We start from the raw sequence: 14,190 nt of genomic DNA on the forward strand, positions 1-14,190 counted from the left end.
GAGGGAATGATGGTTTCGTTTTTCGAAGATACTTAACTGGCCTTCTTTTCTAATCAAGCCGCTATATTGTGCCACATCTTATACGCCAAATTGGCATCTGTTGCTCTCATCCATCCATGCTTCCATCATCACCTCTAACTCATGAACTGATAAAACGCTGCGTGACTGTCAGTTCACAATAGAACCGACCTGGTACATTCTCGAAGTATCAGCCGCAGTTTTTTGAATCACGATTCAAGACTTATCTCTTCCCTTCACGTGACGGTTGGATGGCTCATTCTTAGCCTTTCAGCGAGAACAAGTATTAGCAACTTATCCAATCCCTACGAACCAGCTCATCCACACGCAAAGTTGTGTCACACCCTTGCGCCACCTTACCATCGCAACGAAATTGCTAGGCCTTTCAAGACGTAACCCTGCCAAGTTTTTCAACGCCCCCGTTTCTCAAAACCTATAGAATTAGTTGAATCGCAGTTGAACCCCAAAGGCACGAAAATTTTAGTAACTTTTCATCAACGTCAATGAATTTCACTAGAGCATCAAATCTTGTCTTTCGTACTCCACTATTAACGACACCACGCTCCCACCACGTTCGTTCTCACATTGCTTATCAAGAAAATTTCTCAAAATTTTCCGTCCGGAAGAATACCACACAGTTTAATGTGTATTGGATTCGAGTTTCCGAGTTTTCAATAATTTCGTCTTGGTGTACGTAGAAAAAGTCATTTCATTCGAGTCATATCGGCTGGCTTCAAGAATTTCTCGGAGACGTCATCTCAGCATCATCTCAATTCTGTCTGACTTTCCGAGTTCCCATGCTCGTCAGCGCGTGCGACTACTTGATCATGAGTCAGAAGATCGTCGCTGATAATAAACTTTCGTCGCGAGCCGGATAGTCACCAGTCAACCAACATTATGAGTTGGGATTGAGGGTCTTAGGCTATAGGGCCCGAGATCCCCAGGCGGTGAGATCGAAGCTGGAACGCAGTCGGGTCACCCCAAAAGCGTGGGCTTCGATCACCTATGTTGGCTGACCGGGCTTCCAGTAATAAGGGTTCGGGTGGGTGGGAAATAAAAATAAAAGATGTAGAGGTGCGGAACGTATAGGACCGCACCGATAGAGTAGTAATAGTAGAAGAGATAAAATGTGACGTGTCACTCTAATCACAATTGATCATATGGTTCACACACACGGTCTTCGCTCCGAAAAATCAGACCGCGCTCGTTCCTCGCGCGTTCTTCCACTTTCGTCGCGAGCCGGATAGTCACCAGTCAACCAACATTATGAGTTGGGATTGAGGGTCTTAGGCTATAGGGCCCGAGATCCCCAGGCGGTGAGATCGAAGCTGGAACGCAGTCGGGTCACCCCCAAACGGAGGGCACCGACACAGCCGACGCGTTCCGGGGAGAGCTCACCCCCAAAAAGAGGTGTCTGGAGTGTAAATAGATTAAAAGGTCGCTTACCTACCTGGAGTCAGACATTAAGTTGCCAATGACTCATAGCAAGCCCTCACACAAGGGTGGCAAGCAAGAGTTGTCCAGAGTGAAAACTCGCTCTAAAAAGGCCATCAAACGGGCATAAAAATGAGAGCGAAGTTTGCTCTAAAAAGGCCATCAAGTGGGCATAGAATATGGGTGAAGACTTAGGTTCACCAAGAGCAAAGGTTGCTCCAAAAAACCATCAGGTGGGCATGGAACGTAGGTGAAGACTTAGGTTCACCAAGAGCGTAGATTGCTCTAAAAAAGCCATCAGGTGGGCATAGAACGTAGGTGAAGACTTAGGTTCACCAAGAGCGTAGATTGCTCTAAAAAAGCCATCAGGTGGGCATAGAACGTAGGTGAAGACTTAGGTTCACCGAGAGCGTAGATTGCTCTAAAAAAGAAGGCCATCATACGGGCAAAGGTTGTCCTCAAAGGAGAACATAAAAATAAAAGATGTAGAGGTGCGGAACGTATAGGACCGCACCGATAGAGTAGTAATAGTAGAAGAGATAAAATGTGACGTGTCACTCTAATCACAATTGATCATATGGTTCACACACACGGTCTTCGCTCCGAAAAATCAGACCGCGCTCGTTCCTCGCGCGTTCTTCCACAATGACTCGATCAACATACGATCGCGAAATTACCAGAAATCGAATCATAATGAATATACACTTCCGTGAAGAATGTAAAAGATGACTACAGTAGCGTGAACCATGTCTCCCGAACGCGGTTTGACTCGCGTCACATAGCGGACAGGCACAAAATTGTCCCTAGAAAAGAGTTTCGCGATCCTCAGGCCGTCGGCTTTTTTACACTAAACTTTATTACTCTTATGCGAACCAAATACCCAGACTTCCTCGAGGCTCATATATCACAGCCATTAAGTAGACATTGGACAGCATTTGGCGATTCTGGCCCAATGCCAAGTTCTCGATCATTTCCAGAGTCTCCAAGGCCTCATGTTCAACACCAGTTATCTCTGCCGCTTCTGATGTACCATAATAAATCAGCGATGAAGAGGTAATCCAGCTAACGCATTCTGTTTTTCAAAAGAAAAGGTCTGTTTCAGGATGTATCCGAGAAGCATCTTAACGTTATTGTCGTCGGTGCTTTGAAAGGATCGTGCCCAACTCCACAAAATCCTGTACACTGTCATCCATTAGGGCCTCTCTAATTCCCCTGCATTTCGTCAACATCCCATTTGATCGCAATATCGTTCGGTTACCGGCATCCCAATGTCCACGAGAAAATTCGCACATATAGTTCATTTACACCAGCCAAGAGCCGCCACATTTAATTCGGAATGTACAGCCCCCTGTGGTGTGCGAGGAAAAAATACCATCAGAAGTCGAAGAATAAATTTCGTGGAATACTAGATGCCGTACAACCAGCGCTCAAATGTCGTAGGTGTCATCGCCTTTGGAATGAAAACGGTTCCTAATTCAATCAGTTTTGCAATGAACCGATGTCGTTGCTTCAATTCTGGTCTACGTGGTTCCTCGATATTTTGCAAGCTCCGATGATTTTGAACCACTGATAATCCTGAACATGACCGATGGGGAAATATGAAGGCGCGTCGTCTTGACAGCCGAGCCTCTAAGTATCAAAAGGCAATAACGTAGGCGTTTTGAACTTCGGTCACGCAATCTCTCCGGCCGTCAGAAATCAACGTGAAACATTTTTTTACGGTATTTGCGGCCAATAATATCGCGCCAGAATACTCTTTCAACGAGCCCACGATCAATAATCGCACTTTCGAACTTCCCGTGAGGCTGCAACTACAGATAATCTCAACTTCCAGCGATAATCGATGAGCCTGACAGAAGCTCAACAGGGGGTCCAGCACCTTTAAAGAAGCTTTCGCCGATAAGACGGCGCATTATTGTATACGGGACGCAAATTAACCTGTTGAATCAATTAAAAGACAACCATTTGGCTCAACGCACGCGAAAACAGCACATTTCTTGTGCCTGGAGTTTTATAGTATAGACGGATATCTGCGATGTTTGTACTTCATTAATAGACAACGATATGAACAGTGGATTGAGCGATACCTACTGGGAGGCGCACGAGTCTTCGGGCCCTACCTCGATAGTCTGTGATATGCTAGTGGGGAGGCCATAAAGTCCCACATCCGTCAGTCAGTTGATCGTATCGATGCAAGCTTTATTTAGGCGTTAAGTCAAGCGGAGCTGCGGGTAGATTGGAAGAAACTGTTGATACGCTTTACCCGTCCAACGTGGATTAATCCAAATATGACATGAACTTGCCTGGGTCAGGAAGAATTCGATGTCCTGTCATGAACTGAGTTGATACCCCAGAAAATAAAATGTAGGCTTCTGGAAGTTATCCAGCTTATAAACCTAAGATATTTATTCACCAATGTTGCTTGTAGTGATAGAAATCCGATAACGCACTTGAGACCATAACGACGTAATGTTGTCGGCAGCCGCCCATGAGAGAATAGTTGCGCCCTCAGTAAGCGAAACTATATCCTGTGCAGAAACCATTCGAAACCCTTCTGGGGAATGCTACGATCCTTAATGCGGATGTTTCAACAGCGAGTATTTAAAAATAGGGCCAGGAATCTGACCTGAAAATCTGCCACGGGTGCCGGCGATATATTTGTCAACGTGATTTGCTAAAGTTGTTATGTCAAGTCGGGTGGCTGAAATCAATGATGCATATAAAACCAGGACATGTTAGGGCTGCTGATATATTGAAATATTATATAGCACTTACACGGTAAAGGCGAACACCCCAGAGCCGATGAGAGCGGTAGCTTAATCACCCACTTTGACAAGAAGAGTGAGGCATTGAGTAGATGGCGCGGACTCGTCGGTCGTCTTTCTCTCCGCGCACTTTCGTGGCCAGTGAATTAAAACCGCGGAATACATTGACCATGATTGAATATTTCAACCCTAACTGGCAACGCGCCGATCTTACAATATTTCCTTTTGGTGTCCAGTATTTGACAGCTGTAAAGTGATGACTATTCAGTGACTATCCAGTGTCCAACATGAAAAGATGATAAGAATATGTCAAGCAACCGACAACATAAATCGTTGGGGTTCTGCTACGGAAACTGCGGAGGACTGCGGCGTCTGGGATGTAAGAGAGGAAGACAATCAACGGGCCGATGGGACGCGTAGATTGAAGAGAGAGACCTGTGCCGATATTCCCAAGCTAGAGTTGAAAAGTAAGCAGTAGAATATATACAGAAGTCAGAACGCAGAGGGAATGATGAAATCAGAAATGTTGAGTGTGGACGGATTTTGTCAACCTGTGTTGTCACATCAGTGCGTGACAATGTTGGACCGGCTCGTTCTCGACAAACGGATCGGAGCGGATGGTTAGCGCCGTGCCGAAAGTGATTGCGTCCGTCATTCGGCGCTAGGTCAGCCGTCCCTTATTAACAAAGGAGCTGAATCACCAGCCCTCTTTTCTGGTGAAGTGCAGTGGGATATCCCTATTTCAAGGGCTCCTATTATTAATGATTTATTTGTAGCTCCCCGAACGAGGCGGGTGGTTGTGCTGTTCCCTCTACGAATTCGAGAGGAGGAATTTGAGATTGGTAAAATTTGCAAACATGTATATCCTCGGGAGATGTTTATTGATCTGCTTACCACATTGGTTAACGTTGCCTGCGTAATCTATGCAAGAGTACGACTTTTCGACTGCCCAGTTTCACGGTATGCCATAGGGTGTGCTGAGATCAGCTTACCAGCTACAGGTTTGTAATGACTAATGTCCTCACCGTTCGTTCCTGACCCGCGAAGCGCTCCCGTTTAGCTCAAGATGATTTGTAGTGCGTACCGTCTCATGGGAGAAATTTGGGCAGTCAAACTCCCATCGCTTTTGAAGGAGCCGAGGGGTTTCCCTATCCAAATTCAATCAAGGTAGCCTTTTGCTCACGCTGGACCGTCAATTTTCACATGTAGGGCGATACTCGCATTTAATGAAGCGAGTATACTCCCTATTGTCCCTACTACGCATTGTCACTTTCACTTACCCCACGGTCAGGCACGCAGGTATGTCCATATAGAGAAGCCATCAGTATAACTATGTTCTCCTTCTCCAGTCCTTCTCAAACCTAAAAAGCAACGCGGAGTGTAGTGATTTTTGATCACCTCTTCTATCATGACAGTGGCTAAGGCATATTATATTGTTGGATCAAAGGGCCAGCTGATTCCTTTGTCGCTTTTGACTTCGTCTCCAGAGGACCCGGACTGGAATACAGAGGGGCAGAGTAAGTCATGGAATCACATTTCGTTGCTACCAATAAGTCCCACATCGATTACTCTGACCGTATGCTATAGCCGCGATATCATTGAGCATCTGCCATACCGCGTGACATGCGGTCGACTGGTCTTCGTTCAAGTGAGCTCGATTTCCGATGCTCAGATGATCATGCACAAGGTTAATCCTGCAGACACGGAAAACAATCTGATTATATTTAATTCTGTTCTGATGATTGGTGCGGGGAATGATTGGATCATATTATGCATGGGAATATATTGATTAAGTCAATGTTAGTTTAACTATTCTAACTATTCCAGCCACACGTACACGCGTACCTGTAGTACTTCGGGTTGATCGCAGCGGATGACATCATCAATAACTTTAACTCCTATTCTGAGTAGTTGCCCACAATGTGCGGTTGAATTCGTAAGTTCACACTCTTTGACGTCGTAATCACGTATCCGCTGTATCCGCTTCATTCCAAACAGGATTTGATATTCTTCTCCCCGTTGCCCTCTGCCCGGTGGGTAACAAGTTCGCCGAAAGTATCTGCGGTAGAACGAACGTCAGGCTGGTAATCATCCAGACCCAGGCTATTCCGTTCACCATCTAATACGAGTCCGCAATGCGCCAAACTCGTTGGTAAATTTACAGTTATCAGCGTCTATAAACCCTAAGTGGGTATAATTCACTTGACCTGGCCCCGCCCTAATGGAGTCCAATATTGATTACCACAGGTGAACCAACAGCAGCGGATTGCTCCGGGTAGGCTGAAATGTAATTTAGACGTTTTCCTCTCATCGCACCAGTTTATTTATGATCACCTGAACACTTTTTCATGGCTTAGGTTAATTTCATCATCATGATGCCGTTGGTGCAGCGGGAGTAGGCACAGCGGTGGTGTGTCGCTGTAGAATGGAGAATGGAGAATGATGATGGTCCCGGAATCATCGATCATCAATGACGCTCTTTATTATGTAATTGTGAAGTGGTACAATTTTTTCATACATTGATCCCGGATATCAAGTTCTTTTCTGTGAATGTCGGAAAAAATGCGGAATGCTGGTAGCAATGCTCCGTCTACTAGGTCACGTTCAGAGGATCCTTTCCCAGTCGAGCGCTCGATCCATCAGGTTATACCGAGTATTTCTTCCCAGGGCTCTGCGGAAGTTGATCCATAAAGCAAACTTGGTTCACGGCTATTTTAGCGGTTCAAACTTCAGCCCTCCAGCCTCCAAAAATTTGTGCCCAAGTTCCGGTAATACCGTCGTCCTTGATTCGATATCGATCGATGAGTCAGTTATTTCACCAAGTACGGGAATGAAGAAACGTTCAGTCAGTGAGCATCTCATCCGCGGAACCAGAATGAAATGGTTTGAATCATTCTTATTTCACGAGTCCGTGCCCTTCTGGTGCCGTTCTTCCACCACATTTTGGATGCCTAGGACCGGCGGTTCCCTGCAGTTCAACCGAACTTCATCAATTGCGATCGTGCTCAAAACATTAAGGCTAATTAAGAACCGTTCATAGCACTTGACTTAGAACACGCTGTATGACGCTTGTTCACAATTCAACCAATCACACTTGCAGCTTGAACATTTTCGTTCCTAGTCCTTGCACAGCCTCTCCTTTTCGGGCATTCGACGGTGCCATGACGATGCCATCACATCTCCGTAGTCCGCAACCCTTGACCTGTAGTCCTGTACATGGTCAACAGCATTTCGCAGTTAGTAAAACTCCAACAAGTTCCTTCTGACACGCTCGTCCGGAGAAAAATAGCAACCTCGAGCATAAGTGTGATATAAACGTGGAAATTCGTGTATTCCGCAACTGTTGTGCATGTGCACTTATGGTTACACTTCGCGAAAAAAACCTGTGCTGAAAGGGTCGATAGCACAGCACTTTCAAACCTCTTTCGTTGAGCGGCTAAGTTCACACGCGTTGAAGGTGACTCGATCTAAACGCCTAGTTTCGAGCATTTGAACCCTTAACAACTCTGTGACAACGGTTTGTGGGTCCGAGACCTCGTGGTGTGAACGACTAGTAATTTGACTCGAGCAACCCTCGGGGAACGTGATAACCGTACTGAAATCAAGGACTACCATTGAATACTAATTGACAATGCTACTTAGAGGCTATGTCGGATGCTGAGATCGTGTATCATGATCAATTCCAACAGTGGCAACTTGGCATGCGAGCTCCCGCAAGCATACGTGTAACGGTGGAGAGGCTGTTGAACTTGGGTATCTTCCTTAAACATCCATTAAAACTTACACCGCCAAGAAAGCTCATCGCACACAGGTTACATAGATACCATTAAGACCTCAATCCATGATTTTCGTGCGATTCGGTTCGTTATTGTCATTCGCAAGCATGGGAGGTTTGGTCATAACAGTGTGACTATATGCTCGACTGAATTTATTTGTTGCCTTTCAAATCAGAAGAGACATGATGAGAAACGAATTATTCAATAGAAAAAAAGTACAGAAGCCATTAGTCTAATAGCATAGTGTGGGACTTTTCCCGAATACAGACCTTTCTCCAAAAGGCTCTCTCTCTCGTTCAACCTCACGTTCTTTCTAGACTTTCAGGAAATTTCATAACCACATGTGCTTCAAAGCACACTGTCATTCATGATCACTCCAGAGTCCATCCGATGCTTCCGGGAAAATTCACTCGCACCCGATCTACCCATTGTACGCGCATAAATCGTTCCTGTATCCATCTAAGACTGTTATACAATCATTATAAATTAACCCGACACATCGGAAAGTCATTGGCTCCAAAATAAATTACCATATCATGCTGATCATTAAGCCATCTCAAAGAGGAATATTTACTTAACCCCTATCTGCGGAATAAAGGTCCAAGACAACTCATCCTCATACTTTAGGACTCTTTTCACCTAAGAAGGAATATCACAGTCCGATAACCGGGAAAACGACGGTTACAAGCCCATTGACCAAGGATCAACTCTAAGACCAAGGAGTCACTCCCACTAAGTGAGCTGTATCATTGAGTGAATTGACTCGAGATTTTCGACATAGAAACAAATGGTGGTTAATAGGCCTCAAACAGGGGAGGCGAAGAGGAGACATTAATACCTATACCCCATCATGTTTATTTAACCTTTTTGTCATTCATGATCATGAGCACCCCGCCGAACTGATTGCGTGGCAGTGTGATCGCGGATCAAATCTATCAAAAGCGGGGTCGAACAGAAAAGCTGTGTACTGCACGGCCGCCTAAACGACATGAACGTTACTTTCCAACTTGCCTTAAAACTCGTTTTCCTTTGCTCCTAAAAAGTCAACAGATGGTTCTTCCTAGAAAGATCATGCGCGTTCTCTCATTCACTGTAAGCTGTTACTTCTTTCTCGAAACTTCTTATCCTATCTTTTGATGAGCTGCGCGAGAGAGCTTCTTTCTTCTCGTCTTCAAGCGAATTGACACCGTCCCTGCCTCCACAACATTGTTCGTGTCATACACGCACACTGCCCAATCATCAAACCATGAGTTGTTAGGTTTATGAGCATTCTTACGTCATTGGTCCAGAGAATAAAGAAAAAAAAACGAGGACGACACGCCAAGAAATGAACCGTGCCCACTGCCCACGACATTCAACTCTTCGCGTAAATCTGCTTTGTTCTCCCTATTGCTGTTAATTTTTTTCCTCTTGAATGACTCATGATCCTCATGTATCGGTGTTTCGCGAAGAGGTGTCGTAAAAGTGAAAAAAAGCCACACCCACCCCTAATACCCCCGAAGGCCGAAAAAGAACAAACAGAGGGAACAATGTTAGGGCTGTTAACGAGCGTTTTTTTTATGCAAGTTGAGACGAACTGATTTTTTGTTTGTATGCGTGTCAGGGATCCCGAAGAACCTTGAGAGCATCTTTCATTTTTTTATTTGGTTGCCACAACCCGGCGACGTGCGTGTTGTGCCTAAAATTGCCATTGTTCTCCCTTTTCATCATCAAAAAAAAACCATTGATGTCTCTTACTGGCACAACGAACGTCAACTTCTCTTTCGTAAATAATAAAATCTCATGTATGTGTGAAAAGAACTGTTTCGATTTTTTCTTTTTTCTTCCTCTTTGAATTTTCTCAAGACTTCCATTATAAAATGAAAATGATGTTGACCGGCGATATCGATGAATTTTGATCGGGGAATGAGCAAAAAACCAAAAAAAAAATGATCGCAAGGGTTAACGCGTAACGTACAGTTGTCTTCCTTGATTGTTCGCCTGATTTAGTAGAACAGCAATTCCGAGGTGATGTCTTCGAACCATCGGCCACAACTTGTCAGGGGCCGGAAACTCATAAGTAATCCACATACTGACTCATCAATGCATCACTTAGTATACAACTTCCGACCCTTACACCAAGGGCCAACATGAGAGTCTCAACTAACTACTTCACACCCCCAACGTTTCACGCAAAAAAATCTCAGTACTAAAAAAACTTAGCGTGACTAAGCTCTTTAAATGTTCGTCCCTTCGAATCTTCTTCTCGAAGGAATAAGAAATGTAACTTACAAATCAAACTTGGCCGCCGGATATCCCACAACCCTTTTTCCTTTGAATAAATGAAGAATGATGAATGATAAATGATAAATGACACACACACACATATAAGCACATAAGTTATTTCGGTTCGGGCATACATACAGCTTTTAACATATGATTATTCATGAATCATATACGAAATGGAAGTTTCATAATTTACTAGTTCATTTTATAGGAATTGCGCCATAGTAAGCTTGGGCTTCTATGTAGTTCTTTCCATTGAATCATTTTGTTCACAGCACTACGTGCAGCATTCTATACCATTTCCCACAACTTACAAAGAAAAAAAAATAGGGTTCCTCAAACACTGTCTACGGAACTTGTAAAAAAAAAACTCGACTCATATCACCTTATCCGGGATCAATAAGTTTAGTAGTAGTAGTAGTAGTCATATCCGCTGACAATCAAAAAAAGAAAAGCCTCCTAGAAAAAACAGCCGAAGAGATACATACATAACTGTCTTCTACGCGAACCGTAAAAAAAGAGATTTCGGGCTGAAGCAGTTTCATTTTTATATGTGTAGTAGAAACAATCTAGGGTTCAATAATTATGAAAACCGAGAACCCCGTAAATCCGGTTAATAATTATAAGTTGATCATTTGCCATTATAAGTTTTTGCGTTTGATGACTTGAGACTTGGTGGTCTTTTTGAAATTTTGATGATAGATTGATTGATACACTGGATGATGATAAATAAATCCAAGTAGTAAGTACCGGTACTGTACACCGAATCACAAATCACGAATCACGAATCATGATCATGATCATCATGAACAGAAGACCATCCGACGACTCCCCGACACACAGGGATGCAATAACACATTCAATAATTTATTTCCAGTCGTCCCTAGTTAAAAACTTTGATAACAAAAAAATACAAAACAGGGTTTATGTTACTCATGATCAGAACTCGTATTAATATTATTGAAGGAAGGAAGGGAAGAAGACATATATCAGTAGTACTAATTATACTTGAGAGAATCTTAGAACCCAGAGTTGCGCGTGTTGAAGTTATCTAGAACATACTAACCGAAAGATTCGAATTAGTAAGGTTAAAAGACATTAGAGCAAACCTGTCAGCAAAAAGTTGGTGTGTGCTGCCACCGTGTGTGTGTGTGTGTGTGATATTGATAGCGCGTTTCCCGATACTACGATTTGACACGCAACACTTTTTAGGGGGAGAAGGAGAGGAGACATTTCTCCGTCTCTACCGGCTCTTCCCAATTTTAACCGAAGCTTGCTCCCACTTCACAAATGTGCTCATCATAACTCCATGAGTCATTACTAAAAAGTCTAACCAACTCCCTCAGTCAAACTCAAGTTCTCCTTTACACGCTCCATGAAAAACAATAAAATTGCTCAAAGAGAAAATTGCATTCGACGCCAAATGATGCTACAATGACAAGGGAGATTGGTTGTAGGTAGAAAGTAGCTAGCAGCAAAAAACAGGAGTAGGATAAAGGAGAAAGAAAAAAATACATGAATATGCCGGGATAATTAACTGTAATAAAACGGACCGAAAGCAACGAAAAAAAAAAAATGCAAATTGTAGGAGAGATGATATGAAAAAGCATGTAAAAAAGTGCCATTGATTGATACTGAGTGCATAGACAAAAAGAAGCATGGGTGACGATCCGAAAAAAAAAAAGATGTATTGTATGAGAGCGAGCAGCAGCAGCAGGAGAGAAAATTGTTTCAGAGAAGGATGCGAGCTAGTCACGACCGGAGACGAACAGCCATGTGGGCATGCGGATCCTGACCTTGCTGCGACTGTTGTAGAGGAAGAGGGAAGGATTTAAGGATCTCTAGTGTCGAGGAATGAAGAAAGGAGGATTTCTTGGGTTGAGTTGTTCTCGAACGTGATCGACTTTTTCCGTGCTCCGGAGCATATGCGGGAGGGGATTCTAGTGAACCTGGAGTTCGGGGAGATGCCGAAGCAGATGATGCGGATGATGACTCGTCGCTCGACGGGGATAACTCGGGTACCGGAGCAGATGAGACGGGAGAGGACTTTGCTCGACTGTGGTTGGAGTACTGGGATTGGTGTGTGCGGAGAGAGGTTGATGTGGGATAGACGGCATTGAGAAGGCCTAGATGATGGCTCAAAATATCCGCTTCGGTGATCCCGAGTTCAAAGTCAAGGACGTCGAGATATTCGCGTTCAATGCGACCGACGTCGCGTTTGCCAAAGACACCGGTACAGAGTGCCCAGTGGACGTTCTTTAGCGTAGAGTCATTGAGATACTGAAGAGCCGAAAGAGTCAGAAACCGAAACAAAGGAGAAAAAGTTGTGGAGTAAGTACTGACCTTGGAAGCGACAATGATAGACCCGAGGAAAACACGTTCTAAGGCCCATTCCTCCAAAGCAATGTGGAGATGTGGCTTTGCTCGGTCAATGTAGACCAGGGCTGCGAGGATAGTGTGTGTGGTGATCTCGGCCCGCTCGATGACGTTCTTCACAAAAGTGGTGAACTTGGTGTGTTCTGGACGGCGGGTGCGGGAACGAGATCTGGATGTAGAGGGGGAGGGGCGACCCATGGCATAGTCTACAGTTTCGACGACACAGTCTACAAGATATTCTGGGTCGGGGTGAGAAGGGATGTGGCGTAAGGAGAGAGAGAAAAACATACCGATGAAGGGACGGTTGATCTTGAGGCTGATGAGTTTGAGGAGGGCTGGTGAGTGCGTCTGGGCATCGACGAGCGAGTTGGGGTGGAAGGCCATTGGGGCGGTGAGTGAGTGCTGAGAGATGCATCGCAGCGAGATATATAAACAAATCGGACTGCACTGCTCGCCGATACGGGAAATACGGAAACAGTGAAACTCAGATCGCCCATCTCAGATCCAACACCTCCGTCACACCAGTCACACCCGAGCCGGCTCAGCTCACTTTACCCGACGCCCGCCAACCCACCTCGTCCCGCTGTCCTCGCACACCCAGTCCACACAGCTGACTCACCCGCAACCACCCTCCCGCTGCCGGCGGACGTGACTGAGCAGCGGCATCACTCTCTGCCGGCCCCTTGCCCATCCACTCACCCCACACTTTCCCCAACTCGAGTCATATCGCCACTCCTCTTTCCATTTGCTCGCTTCAAGGAACAATACTCCGCCTAGCTTCTGATGCACCTATACGGCCCAGTCCGTCTAAAAGTCTAAGCCCGCTGGCCCTAACCAACCCAATTTTTTTTTAACCGAAAACGGCAGTTGCACAAATGGGAAACTGAACGATTCTGTCACACAAAAACACTAATGTCCACCCCGTTACTCATGTCTTTCGCGTCAGCCCACCATTGTCTTTTTCGGATCAATACGAATTGTCCTGTTCCACCTATAAATCCCGTCTTTGCGCAGATCAAAAATGGCGCGCCAAGACCGAGGACATATCTATTTCGCACAAAGACCGAGAGCATTCGTTTTATTCGATGACTTGGGGTGGCGTTAGAGCAGTTTCTTGATTCATCGTTAGCATTCGATTGTTTGAGTCATCAAGATAAGGCGTCAAATGGCGAGTACGAGCTTATTACAAAGCACATTAGGAATATTCTCTGCAACAAGGCAATATACCATGTATACACGCAATGTACAGGTCGTTGATTTAAAAGCCATTTTTCCCCCATGGGGTACAAATTGTACATTGCAAGGCATGTAACACATGTGTGTACACATGAGACATGGAAAAGGAAAATGGCGCAGAATACTTTGTATAGTAGAGTATGATTTCATCTAGTGTCCAAGTTTGGTGGATATTACCTTCGTTTGTACGCAGGGAAAAAAATGACAAACATCAAAGCCAACCAACTTCCGCCAAGTCCCTTTCAAGTCCGAGTCCCGGGATGACGCACATCATCCAGACGAGAAGGAAGTTCATACAACCAGGTATTATCAGATATACA

At 44.7% G+C, this 14,190-nt stretch overlaps 2 protein-coding genes across 2 annotated transcripts; one reads left to right on the forward strand and one right to left on the reverse strand.

The window, feature by feature from the left end:
- The first annotated feature begins 869 nt into the window (after positions 1–869).
- On the forward strand, positions 870–1,546 carry AGABI2DRAFT_190197 (hypothetical protein). Its single transcript, XM_006457711.1, has 2 exons — positions 870–924; positions 1,293–1,546. The coding sequence occupies exons 1-2, from the start codon at positions 916–918 to the stop codon at positions 1,494–1,496; spliced, it is 213 nt and encodes a 70-aa protein (XP_006457774.1). The 5' UTR covers positions 870–915; the 3' UTR covers positions 1,497–1,546.
- A 10,251-nt stretch (positions 1,547–11,797) lies between these two features.
- Positions 11,798–13,024, reverse strand: AGABI2DRAFT_190198 (hypothetical protein). The gene is made up of 3 exons (XM_006457712.1): positions 12,925–13,024; positions 12,602–12,873; positions 11,798–12,538 (listed from the first exon to the last, which is right to left on the reverse strand). The coding sequence occupies exons 1-3, from the start codon at positions 13,016–13,018 to the stop codon at positions 12,011–12,013; spliced, it is 894 nt and encodes a 297-aa protein (XP_006457775.1). The 5' UTR covers positions 13,019–13,024; the 3' UTR covers positions 11,798–12,010.
- Positions 13,025–14,190: the final 1,166 nt, after the last annotated feature.

The sequence above is a fragment of the Agaricus bisporus genome, assembly GCF_000300575.1.
Source record: "Agaricus bisporus var. bisporus H97 unplaced genomic scaffold AGABI2scaffold_2, whole genome shotgun sequence".
Taxonomy (NCBI): Eukaryota; Fungi; Basidiomycota; class Agaricomycetes; order Agaricales; family Agaricaceae; genus Agaricus; species Agaricus bisporus.

Bases quoted from the DNA above. Each gene is read 5' to 3' on its own strand.
- AGABI2DRAFT_190198 (XM_006457712.1), bottom strand. From the start codon at position 13,018: ATGGCCTTCCACCCCAACTCGCTCGTCGATGCCCAGACGCACTCACCA. The intron at 12,874-12,924 runs GTATGTTTTTCT...ACCCCGACCCAG, and splicing joins GATCAACCGTCCCTTCATCG to AATATCTTGTAGACTGTGTC. The intron at 12,539-12,601 runs GTCAGTACTTAC...TCGGCTCTTCAG, and splicing joins CTATCATTGTCGCTTCCAAG to TATCTCAATGACTCTACGCT.